Source organism: Mauremys mutica, chromosome 11 (assembly GCF_020497125.1).
Source record: "Mauremys mutica isolate MM-2020 ecotype Southern chromosome 11, ASM2049712v1, whole genome shotgun sequence".
Classification (NCBI taxonomy): Eukaryota; Metazoa; Chordata; order Testudines; family Geoemydidae; genus Mauremys; species Mauremys mutica.
Genome location: NC_059082.1, coordinates 41,086,554 through 41,099,449, shown reverse-complemented (window position 1 = coordinate 41,099,449; position 12,896 = coordinate 41,086,554). Strand labels below are relative to the sequence as shown.

Below are 12,896 nucleotides of genomic sequence, written 5' to 3'. Positions count from 1 at the left end.
AGTTTGCACAGAGGTTATTAAATACAAATTAGTCCAACTGCCTCTGGCAGCCACACCTCACACACTCTGCCCTTTATATAAAGGGAAGGAAAAGTAGCTCCTTTTCTAGGAGGCTATGTGAACTAACCAGGTGAGGTAAAATGTCAGAAAGAAAAACAAAAAGGTTGTAGGCCACTAGAGGTTTCACTCAACACAGAGAAAAAAGCTGACGAAAGAAAGATACTTACCAGCTTGCAAGCAGATAGCTGCGGCAAGCAGAAGCCAACTGCACAATGGCCACTTGGGCCGCACCTGTTTGGCAAATTTAAAGGGGCAGTCCCAGAAAGGCATGCTGGAGAAAATATTACTGTAAGAGGGTGACCCTGACAGGGGAAACAGTAGAGAGCTAGCAGTGACCAAAGGAAGTGCTCCAGGAAAAGGGCTAGTTACTTACTGGTAACTGTTTTTTAAGAATTGTTTCTGTGCACTCACACTTGCGCCAATGCCTCTAGTGCTGAGCTGCAGAACTCTCTTGGAAAGCAATATCACTTAGGGGTATTCGGTATAATACACTGAAATACCAGCTCTGCTCTAGCTGAGGAGGGGAAGCCCCTCTTGTTCAAAAGACAACTCTGCTAAGTGCCCTAAAATCTGTAGATTTATACCAATTGTTTTGAAATGTTCTATGCCTCATGGGAGTACAGGGTAGGGACGTGATCCAAATGTGGAGTCATCTAAATACTAGTCTACACTAGAAGCGCTACAGAGATGGAGCTGCTGTAGCGAATCTGGTGAAGATGCCAATGGGACAGAGCTCTCCCATCAGCATAATAACTCCATCTCCGCAAGAGGCGGTATCTATTTCAGTGGGAGAAGCTCTCTCCCCAACATAGCATTGTCCACATGGGTACTTAAGTCGATGTAACTTACATTGCTCAGGGGTGTGGATTATAAGAAATCAATTAAATTTAGGCTGAATACTGGGAAAGAAATCATAGAATCATAGAATCTCAGGGTTGGAAGGGACCTCAGGAGGTCATCTAGTCCAACCCCCTGCTCAAAGCAGGACCAAACCCAACTAAATCATCCCAGCCAGGGCTTTGTCAAGCCTGACCTTAAAAACCTCTAAGGAAGGAGATTCCACTACCTCCCTAGGTAACCCATTCCAGTTCTTCACCACCCTACTAGTGAAAAAGTTTTTCCTAATATCAAAAAGTTTTTCCTAAATCCTAACTGAAATGGAACACCCACAAAAAAAAAATTGTGGGTGCTTAGTACCCACCGGCAGCCAACTCCCTACCCTCCCCCACCAGCGCCTCCCACCTGCCAGCAGACCCGCTGATCAATTCCTTCCCCCTCCCTCCCAATGCCTCTCGGCCACCACGATCAGCTGTTCCATGGTATGCAGGAGGTGCTGGGGGGGGAGGATGGAATTGGGCGGGAAGAGGTGGGGCGGGGCCTGGGCCAGAGCTAAGGTTGAGCACCCCTGAAGCAAGGAGGAAGCTGGCACTTGTGCTGACAGATAAATTGGACTATGAAATAGTATCCCAAAGGAAGAGTTGGAAGCCTCATTACTTGAGACATTTAAAACTAGACTGGACAAAATTATCTTCTACAGAGAATAAACCTGCATCAGCAGAAAGACGGCCCAGATGTTTTAATGGGTCTCTTCTACCTCTAATTTCTATGTATATAGGAATTTAAACTACTTCATGCACAGCAATAGTAAAAAAACATTAAAAAGACCAACCCAGCCACAACAGTCATTTTAAACAGCTGTATTTTGAAGCCCTCTTCAGGAAAAGTATATAAAAACTTTAATTTTGGTTTGTGTCTGCTGCTGCATCATAAATTAGTTCTTCCTTGAGGCTGCAGCAGCAGCCAAAAGTTACAATGGATAACCCCTGCCTCAATCCCCTGAATGAAAAGGGATGCAATAAAGTTGACACAGCTGCCACTTTGAAGCAACAGCATCTCTATTCTTTCATGCACACCTTCTTCCAGCTGCTGGTGCTCTGACCTTCCTGACTATTTTAATATTTAGCTGCATGAGGTAGGAATTTTGAAATAGCCATTCTTTTGCACTACAACACTGCTAGGAGAAGAGTAATTTCTACCTCCCATTACTGCTTTCAGTAGTGTCTGATATGATTGGTGAACCTCAGTCAAAGGGTATGTCTACACTATGGGATTATTCGGATTTTACAGAAATCGATTTTTGGAAACAGATTGTATTAAGTCGAGTGCACGCAGCCACACTAAGCACATTAATTCGGTGGTGTGCGTCCATGTACCGAGGCTAGCGTCGATTTCCGGAGCGTTGCACTATGGGTAGCTATCCCATAGTTTCCGCAGTCTCCCCCGCCCATTGGAATTCTGGGTTGAGATCACAATGCCTGATGGGGTCAAAAATTTGTCATGGGTGGTTATAGGTAAATGTCATCAGTCAATCCTCCCTCCGGGAAAGCAACGGCAGACAATCATTTCGTGCCCTTTTCCCTGGATTGCCCAGGGAGATGCCATAGAATGGCAACCATGGTGCCCGTTCAGCCTTCTTTCACTGTCACCGTATGTCTACTGGATGCTGCTGACAGACGCGGTACTACAGTGCTACACAGCAGCATCCCCTTGCCTTTGCAAGTTAGCAAAGATGGTTACCAGTCATACTGTACCGTCTGCTGCTGTCATGGGTGCTCCTGGCTGGCCTCGGTGAGGTCGGTCAGGGGAGCCTGGACAAAAATCGGAATGACTCCCCAGGTCATTCTCTTCTTTAAGTTTTGTCTAATGGAAGGTCAGTCCTGCCTCGAGTATCGGGCAAGCCTACTAAAGAATCAGAGAGGCAAACGGCCGCTCTGGGTCAGAGCCCCAGACATCCCGCAGAAATGATGAGCTGCATGCCATTCTAGGGGGTGCCCCTACAACAACCTCACCCGTTGCTTCCCTCCTCCCCCACCCCTCCTGGGCTACCGTGGCAGTTATCCCCCCATGAAGTAATAAAGAATGAATGAATTTGAAACAACACTGACTTTATTGCCTCTGCAAGCAGAGATCAAAGGGGGGAGGGAAGGGCGGTTGGCTTACAGTGAAGCAGAGTGAACCACCATTCTGCACTTGCTCAGCCTATAGCTGAAAATGGGAATCTGTGATAAGCACTAGGATAGAAGCATAGGCAGGACTGAATTTCCATTTGTATGTGGGTCTTTGGTTGACACTGGTAAGATACAAAATGTCCCAGGATATGTATGTTGGGGGACAGTTCTAAACGGCAGCTTAATTTTGTTATTTGCAGCAAAGTGTAGAGGTCTAAGTATCTGATTATGAGCCCTGGTAGCAAGGGGTAGGCTGGGGTAGGCACGACCGCGTGGTGCTGCTGACTGGGAGAGCAGTCTGAGGCAGAAGCCTCCAGCTGGCATGATATTCCAGGCAGGACTGAATCTCCATTACACAAAACTTAAAGAAGAGAATGACCTGGAGTCATTCCCATTTTTGCACAGGTGCCCCCGATCGACCTCACTAAGGCCAGCCAGGAGCACCCACGGGACGACGATGACGGATACGTCATACTGTACCGTCTGCCGTCCGCAAAGGCAAGACAAGGGGATGCTGCTGTGTAGGGCTGCAGCACCGCGTCTGCCAGCAGCATCCAGTAGACATATGATGACATTGAAAAAAAGGCGAGAAACAATTTTTTCCCCTTTGCTTTCATGGGGGGGGGGCGCTGACGACATATACCCTGAACCACCTGCGACAATGTTTTTGACCCTTAAGGCATTGGGAGCTCAGCCCAGAATTCAAATGGTTTTCGGAGATAGCTACAGTTGTCAGTTGCCCCTCCCTCCGTGAGCGTCCATTTGATTCTTTGGCTTTCTGGTACGCTTGTCTCAGCTCCTTAAGTTTTATGCAGCACTGTGTTGAGTCCCTGTGGCCTCTGTCCATCACAGCCTTGGAGATTTTTTCAAATGTTTTTGGCATTTCGTCTTTTGGAACGGAGTTCTGATAGAGTAGATTCATCTCCCCATACAGAGATTAGATTCAGTATCTCCCGTACGGTCCATGCTGGAGCTCTTTTTTTGATTCTGGAACTGCTTGGTCACCTGTGCTGATCAGTGCTCCATGCTGGGCAAACAGGAAATAAAATTCAAAAGTTCATGGGGCTTTTCCTGTCTACCTGGCCAGTGCATCTGAGTTCAGATTGCTGTCGAGAGCGGTCACAATGGTGCATTGTGGGATAGCTCCCGAAGGCCAATACCGTCGAATTGCAGCCACACTAACCCTAATTCGAAATGGCAATGTCGATTTCAGCGCTACTCCCCTCGGAGAGGAGTACAGAAATCGATTTTAAGAGCCCTTTATGTAGACAAAAATGGCTTCGTTGTGTGGACGGGTGCAGAGTTAATTCAATTTAACGCTGCTAAATTCGACGTATACTCGTAGTGTAGACCAGGCCAAAATGAATACAGCAATACAATCTTTTTGTCTTCTGGAAGAAATTAAGAGTGTGGCTGCTTTGCCTGCACATTTTAAACTAACGCATACTGTGCTTTCCAGTTTATGTTGTCAACAAACTCCAGAATACGCTTGTATAAAAAAAAAAAAATCTAAAAAGGTAATTCTTTGCCATCAGATTTGTATGCTGGAAGTTTAATTCTGTGGAATAGGGATAGAGAATCCCCAACGGAAATACATGTGTTTTCACAATTCCTCAGTAATAGGGCTGAGGTGATAAGACTGGTTTATCAACAAAACAAAGATCTAGAAAGTCTTCACCCTGCCTCTCTACTGGATTTCTCACAACAGCCCACATTTCCAGTAATTCGGAAGCAGAGAAATTCATTTTTTAAAAGCTGGTCCTCCTTTTAATGTGTTGTTTCCTATTTAATGGTCTTTTTAACTTCTAGATGCTCTCAAATATTAGACGTGCTTATTACAAAGCTGATTGGACATGCAGCTTCAATATTTGCCCTGTTCCTAACACATACACCTGAATTCCAATTCCACAGCTGGCCTCAACCACAAATGCTACATATAAAAAAGAAAAACAAATTTACGCCTTATCTAGGCTATACCTATAGCAGCAAATCCTTTTAGTGGGAAGACAACTTACACTTGTAACAGAGTTCTAATACCAGTTCCATGAATTAGATAAACTATACCAGCAAAAGCAATTTTTTGCTGGTATAACTGTCTGCACAGGGGCTTTTGCTGGCATAGCTAAGTCAGTTTGGAATATCATTTTTTCCCCACCTTCTAGCTGCATAGCTACGCCAGCAAAACTTAAGTGTAGACCAAGCCTTAGCACAGAAAATGTCCGATTTATTTATTGTTGTACACGCCCTGTGACTGAAGTGTGCGCCCACCTCTTGGACACACGTCACTTACCTTGGTGAGCCTTCCATCTAGAAGTCTGGTTTTTTAAACTTACAAAAGCAAACACTCCTGCTTATTGAAAGATGTCACAGAGTGACTGGCCCTTGCAAGAAAGGGAGCAGGGTGCAGTGCATCGGGTCTGATTACCTGCTGCCCAGCTGGGTTTAAGGGAAGGCACATGAGCCTTATACGGGGGAGACAGCCAGTGATGGATTGGTGGCAGATGTCTGCCAACACTTCAGGGAGTAAGGCGGCTCCTGCAGGGCCCTAAGATAGCAGGTAGAAGCTACCAGCACAGAAGGGCTGCAGAGAAGGCCGACCAATAGGGAACAGGTGCTGGGAGGGCAGAAGACAGACCCTCAGGCAGAAAGGGCTATGCCCAGATTGTACTGGAACAGAAGAGTGTTTAAACTCTGAAGGGAAGACGGACCATTAAAAAGGACGGGCTGTGCCCAGATTGTGACTGGGGTGAAAAATGAACTCTTAGAGAAAGACTTTAAGGGAAGAGGGGCTGGGTGGAGCTGAAACTGGGATGAAGACTTAAAAAGTTTTCTTTAGAAAGCCTTTGTGCAGGAGTTCATAAGTTGGACCCTAAAAGAGGAAATGTTTTGAATGTGTGTATTTTGTGGAGTTTTTAAGAAAGCCTGAGTTAAAGGGAAATTTGAGGCAGGCCTCAGAAGAGCCAGACTTGTCCAACAGGGGGCACCACAGGTCAGATGAGTCATTTGCTAGAAGCTAAAGGCAGTTTCCACTTCAATCAATGAAGTAATCCAAGCAGTGATTAATTCTGTTTAAAATTTAATATAAAACCCTAAGTCAATGAACTATCATCAAAATTAGTCCTGAATATTTCTTGTACGTCAGAATCTATTTAGAAGTGGTGTATTCTTGTGAACACATTGCGTCTTCCTACCCTATTTCTCAGCACAGCATAGAGGCCTCAAGTTAGGGCTTGCCTACACAGCAAGCTACTGCATAACAAACCAGGCTGTGAACCTACAGCACATCAGCTTGCCACGAAGTAATATCCCATGTGGGAAATGTTACAGAGCACGGAAAGTCCTGGAGTGTGCTTTGACATACTACAGTTCTTTGTACGTATGTATGTACAAAGTAAATTGGTTCTAGATTGTTTTTAGCTTAGGGAAGGTCCCCATGTATTATGAACACAATCATTGCCTATGTATTTATGACCCTCATCTGCAGTTATCAAATTCTCCAAGCAAAGAGATTATCAGTGGTTGGATAGCCCAGATTACACAAGAAGAGGGTGTGGGTCACGTTACAAGGTTTTAACGTCACGGGATTTATTTATCATGTTAAATTACTATTCCAGTAAAATCTCTTCTAAAAGATTGCTATTGGTAGGCCTGATTCATTTGCCCCATATAAAGTTTTCAAATAACAGTTATGTGCCACAAACATCAGTTTATTATTACAGTAACATTTGCTTTAAAACCAGGCATAAGCATTCTGTATGAGATGAGAGGAAAAACTCACTTACCTGCACTGCCGAGCTGTTTATAAAACCTGTACTCTAAATGAAGCTGTGGGGCACGGGATTTTATTGGTTCCTGCAACCAGAGAGTGAGGAAACAACGGTCAAATTTAAATAAAATCGGTTCTATGGAAATTTTTAAATTTTACGCCAACCCATTGCCACCCAGACAGTTAAACAACAGCATGTAATAAATAGTCCAACACAAGAACCGACTAGTAGTTGTCATCTAAATGAATGGACAAAAAAAACCCAGAAGCTGCTATAAGAACATTATATCACTTACTATGAAAAACTTCTCTAATTTTAAACAATTTGCTTTTTTAAATATCTAAAGTGCCGAGGTGGGAGGGGGACTTCCTATTTAAAGATGTTCCTGGCTGTGAGCAGGAATTTTAAATAAGCACCACTCAACAAAGCTTTAATTAATTAAAAAACAACCATGGCCCCGTAACATATTCTCTGGAAGAAATGACACGAGAGGTTTACCAGCCGCAACCAGTGGATCACTGATAGTCCACAGGGCCTTTTTTGTGATCACTAACAAGTTTTTGAAGCTTGTTCAAAACCACATTTATTTTGCTCTTTTAATTAGTACCTTAATTGTATAAACCTATTACCTTGCCCTGAGCAAGTACAGTAAGCTGCATGTATCACGTAAAAACGCCTCATACTGAATCCTTCCACTTTGAATCATTTAAATATCCCAAAGTGAATAAATTAAAATATTCAACCATCTTTGATATTTAAAATGTAGTTATCTTGTTGGTTTACAAAAATATAAAATTAAGCATCCTATATGCTTCCAGTATGAACTGTACTTCAAATTAACAACTTCTTCACAGCCAATGTTTTCTCAGCTATCCCATCCGTGTGTTACACAAAGCTAGCTTTACTCGCAGAGTATAAAAAACCCACCACCAAGAAAGATTAACACCTATGTAACTACCAAGCTAGATATATTTTGTCAAGTGAGGAGGCATGAGAGACTTAGTCACCACTCATCTGAACAGGGTGGATAAAAATCAATGATTTAAGAAAAAATAGGATTTTTTTTATTTAAACCTGATTTTTTTATAAAATGATTTTTGAGAAAAAACCTATCTAAAGATAGTTTTAATTAAGAGACATTATAGCTCAAAGATATCTATAAGCAAAGTTTTGTAAGTGAGTTCCAATAGTTCATAGATTACGGACCCAATCTGATGGGGTTCCAAGGGCTTCTGTATAGATTATTTAGGTTAATCTTTCTATCTACCTAATGGGACTCAGTGCTCAGTCTAGAAGATACCATCAGAGATGCTTAGTTTTGCAGTTCTCAAACAGTGGATTTGTATCTCCAGAGATAACATGCTTGTTAACAGCAACAATGTTTTTAAATAAATAATATAGAGAGGTGAGAAATAACAGACCTCAACCCTACTGTACACACATTTTCAGAGGGACAGAGTCAATCCCTTACCTCTCTCTAGAAGTGCAAAGTTTCAAAGAGTTCAATGAATAGAAGATTGTTGGGGGAGGAATAGATCTGGACAAGGAGAAGAAGTCTGGAGATAAATGTGAGAAGGGAGGGACAGGCAGTAGAAACAAAAGTGAAACTGTTTGAGCAGCATATTCCAGAAGTCATGAGGTCTCTCTGAGTGTCACCTTCATAGGATTTGAGATCTACCATACCATTCTCTCACTAGAAGGGAAAACCTATTATGGCAGCAGGCCGTAAAAGAGACCCAGTTTGGGAATATTTGAATGAAGTTCCTCTACCTGCGGGTAAGAGGCATGCGTGCAAAATGCAAACAGTGCAACAAAGAAATGCAAGGCCTGGTTGCCCGAATGAAACCACATAATGAAAAGTGTTCCTTCTCAGGAGGAAACTGCATTGAAGATGATGAAAGGAACATGCCTGAACATGCAGGATCTTCAGGCTGGTAAACTTTATTATTTCATACTTCTTTCTTAAGGACTGCCTGTCTTCCTTCTGAACTATTCTTGAATTCTCATGTTTGAGCAAAAAATATAGTTGTTACTCTATGGTACTATCATTTAAATGCAGTTGTGATAATAAATAAATAGCTGAAATGGGCAGATCTCCCTTTTACAATTTCACCTTTAAAGTAGTACTGAGTGTCAGTGAATGCAATGAGTAATACTAAATGAGCAGTATGGTAATAATAATAAAATAACTGCATTGACTTATTTTGTTTAGGAGAATCCATTCTCAACATAAAGGATTCTGAAGACTATCCATCTTCAAGATCACCATCATTTTCTATAGTTTCAGAGTTATCTGCCAATGATAGTGTTTCAGTCACATCATGTATGTCACATAACCACAATATATCACCTGTACCAAAAAGAAAAAAAAATCTCCATCATCCAGGAACAACTATAGATAAGTTTGTGATAACAATCAGCAGATTACAAAAAGAGGTCATTGATGAAAAAAATTGCCCTGTTTGTTTATGCAACAAACTCTCCTTTCCGTATGATTGAGAACCCACACTTCATTAACATGGTTCAGTCATTAAGACCAGGCAGGATACAGTCCAACCAACAGAGCAGATGTCCCAGGCAAATTGCTGGATAAAGTGTCAAAGAGAAATTGAGCAGTGTGCAAAAAGTCTAGGGGGGGAAATTGTGAACTTGAGTCTTGATGGGTGGAGCAATGTCCACAATGATCCTCTTGCATGTACTTTGTGACAACAGAAGAAGGGAATGTCTTCCTTACAGATACAATTGATACACCAGGAAATGCACACACAACGGAATACTTACAAGAAGTAGCAGGAAAAGCTATAACAAACTGTGAAAAAAATTCAAATGTCTAGTACACAGCTTGGTCACAGACAATGCTGCAAATGTATCCAAGACCTGGGCTACACAAGCGAGGGGGTTCTAACTAAGATATGCAACTTCAGCTACGTGGTTTGCGTAGCTGAAATCAAAGTATCTTAGTTCGACTTACCTGGCCGTCCTCACGGCAGCGAGTCGACCACTGTGGCTCCCGTTGACTCTGCTTACTTCTCCTGCCAAGGTGGAGTACATGCGTCGATGTGGGGATCGATTTATCACATCTAGATGAGACATGTTAAATCGATCCCCGATACATCGAACACTACCTGCCAATCTGGCAGTTAGTACAGACGTACCCAAAGATAAGAAATTATTTAGAAGAGAGTCCCAAACTAACAACATATGCTTGCAGTGCTCATTTGATGCACCTCCTAGCCAAAGACTTCAGTGTTCCAGAAATAAAGGCTAATACTGTTGAAATTGCAAAATACTTCTGTAACAACCACTTTGCAGCAGCTGCTCTGAAAAAAGTGGCAGGAACCAAGCTAACTCTCCCACAAGATGTGCGATGGAACTCAGTAGTGGACTGTTTTGAGCACTATATCAAGAACTGGCCAATATGATGATAGTTTGTGAACAAAATCATGAAAAAATAGATGGAACTGTCACAGCCAAAGTTCTCAACATTGGGCTTAAGAGAAATGTTGAACACATGCTGAGTACCCTGAAGCCTATTTCTTGAACAAAATGCAGGGAAATAGCTGTTTTATTGCCGATGCTGTTGAAATTTGGAAGGAACTGAGTGAGATCTTAAACAGAGAAATATGCAATGACAGAGTTAAATTACAAGCATAAAAACAAACAAAAAAAAACACCATAGGAGAAGCACTATCTCCAGCTCATTTTCTTGCAAATACTCATTTTCTTCTAAATACTCAGTACCAGGGTCAAACTTTAACTGCTGAAGAAGAGGGGTTGGCTAGGACATGGAGATCCAGCAATCATCCCTCCATAATACCAACTACAATAAACTTCAGAGCTAAGGGTGAACATTCAATAAATATATGTCTGATGATGTTTTAAAGAAAGTCACACCAGTGAACTGGTGGAAATCACTTAAGCACTTGGATTCAGAGACTGTTGAAGTGATAATTTCACTTTTAACAGCAGTAGCTGCTTCTGCCAGTGTAGAAAGAGTATTTTCTTCTTTTGGACTAATTCATTCCAAATTGAGAAATCGTTTGGGACCTGAAAAAGCAGGAAAGCTTGTTTTTCTTTTCCAGATTATGAACAAACAGGAAAGTGAAGGTGAAAACGACTGAGTTAGCTGCAGAAGCCAATATTTTAAGTTTCTCATGTTGACCTGGGTCGACATAGCTAAATGAAATATTAAAAAAAATCAACTATTTTAGTTAAACAATTTAAACAAAGACAAAAATTTTATTTTAAAAAACTTGAATGTTTAACTAAATTCAAAAATTCATATGCTTGTTTTGTTAAAATATTATATGTTTGCTGTTGAAGAAAAAAAATCCAGAACACTTTTTTTTGTGTCAAATGAAACAATTTAAATGTCTGTCTGATGATGTTCTCCTGCTAATACAGCATGGCAAGAAAATCCTCCAAATATTAATGATTAACCTGTTGAATTGGAGATAGTTCACCTCCCAATGACTTCATAAATATCTGCTTCAATTATCTTTGGTAAATGAAATAACCAATCATTCATTTTCTGATATAGCTGTAAAACTAATCTGAAAAGTTTTCAAAATAAATCTCTTTAAAAAATGTATAGTGTGTACCTTCTAAAAATGAAACCTACATCTCTCTCTGAGTTGTGAAGAATATGTATTAAGGTTATAACAACCAACAAGAATGCACTTTTATGTAGAAATCCATGATTAAATCGAGTCTTCCTAACTAGTGATTTAAATCATGATTTAAATCAAATTAATTTAAATCAAATCCACTCTGCATCTGAAAACCAATGACTGAATACGGTTCAGCTATTAGTGCATTAACCTATTGCTGATATCCAGTGTTGACACTGCAGTAGTAATGAAAGTGGAGAGGGATCTATGGCCATGGTAGGATTGTTAATGGGTCAAGGGCCTTCAAGAAAGAAGGTTAATACAGAACACAAAGAATCCCAGCAGGAATGGGGGAGATGGAAAGAGGTGGCATATATTTCTTACAAATGGAAAAAAAGCTAGCATTTCCTACACTCAACTTTTTGAACCGGTTCATAACTTGACAAGGAATCCAATACGACAAAGATCTACCTAGTCTGCTTCTGAAATTCAGTTTTAAAAGTATGGGAAAGGTAAATCAACCTAGACCTTAGCAGAACTTTAATACCTATCTCATAGAGCTGGAAGGGACCTTGACAGGTCATTGAGTTCAGCCCCCTGCCTTCAATAGCAGGACCAAGTACTGATTTTGCTCCAGATCTCTAAGTAGCCCGATCAAGGATTGAACTCACAACCCTGGGTTTAGCAGACCAATGTTCAAACCACTGAGCTATCCCTCCCCCTGAAGTTTGCCTGTAAAGAAACCAGTTGCTATCTATAAGTGACTTTAATGTTGATTAAAAGATGCTAAACTGCAGCCCCAGTGAGTTAAGACTTCTAGGCATTCACAGAAGGTACCGAGTGCAGGCAATAGTTGTACAAGTTTCCCCCACACTGATGCAATATGCTGAGCTCTGACTGGAACGGCAGACCTGAGCAAATAATTCAGTCTCTAGTCTCATTTTCAAACCATGTCCTGCCTTGCAAGTTTACTAGGCCCCAATGTCCATAGACTTCCACTGAGTAAGAACTACAGGTTAAGGCCTCCCCTCCAATTAGTAGAAAGACCTTGATTGGAATTTGAACTGCCTACAAGCTGTTCAAAACCCAATCAAGCCTCTTTGTTCCCTAGCAGAAAAGACCTGCCTTGGGCTGAAATCTCTATTGCTCAAATATCCAGAGATTAAACCATGATTAAATGTCTAGAAAGAGACAGCTGGAATACCATTATCAAGGCTATTCAGCCCATGCATGGAACAGAAATAGGCTACTACTTTGCTACATAAGCCCCTCATTTTCAAGTTGGAATCCAGTTGTGTGACAGAACTGGAGGAGAAAACTACCCATCCAGTAGACCCACTAACCAGACTACCTCCTATAAAAGTGATGGAAGTAAATTTTGTAACAAAGTGTTTATGCAGAGAGGAATGGGGCAAGATGGTTTCAACTGGTAGAGAAAGATGCAAGAAGAA

General features: G+C 41.5%; 1 protein-coding gene across 3 annotated transcripts in view; it reads right to left on the bottom strand.

Annotated features, from left to right (window-relative positions):
- CSNK1G1 (casein kinase 1 gamma 1) overlaps nt 1-12,896 on the bottom strand; it is a 287,722-nt gene that overhangs the window by 119,420 nt on the left and 155,406 nt on the right. For all 3 annotated transcript variants that reach the window (XM_044979672.1, XM_044979674.1, XM_044979675.1), the window contains exon 4: nt 6,851-6,920. In XM_044979672.1, coding sequence (XP_044835607.1) covers nt 6,851-6,920 — 70 coding nt within the window. The remainder of the gene's footprint in view (nt 1-6,850; nt 6,921-12,896) is intronic.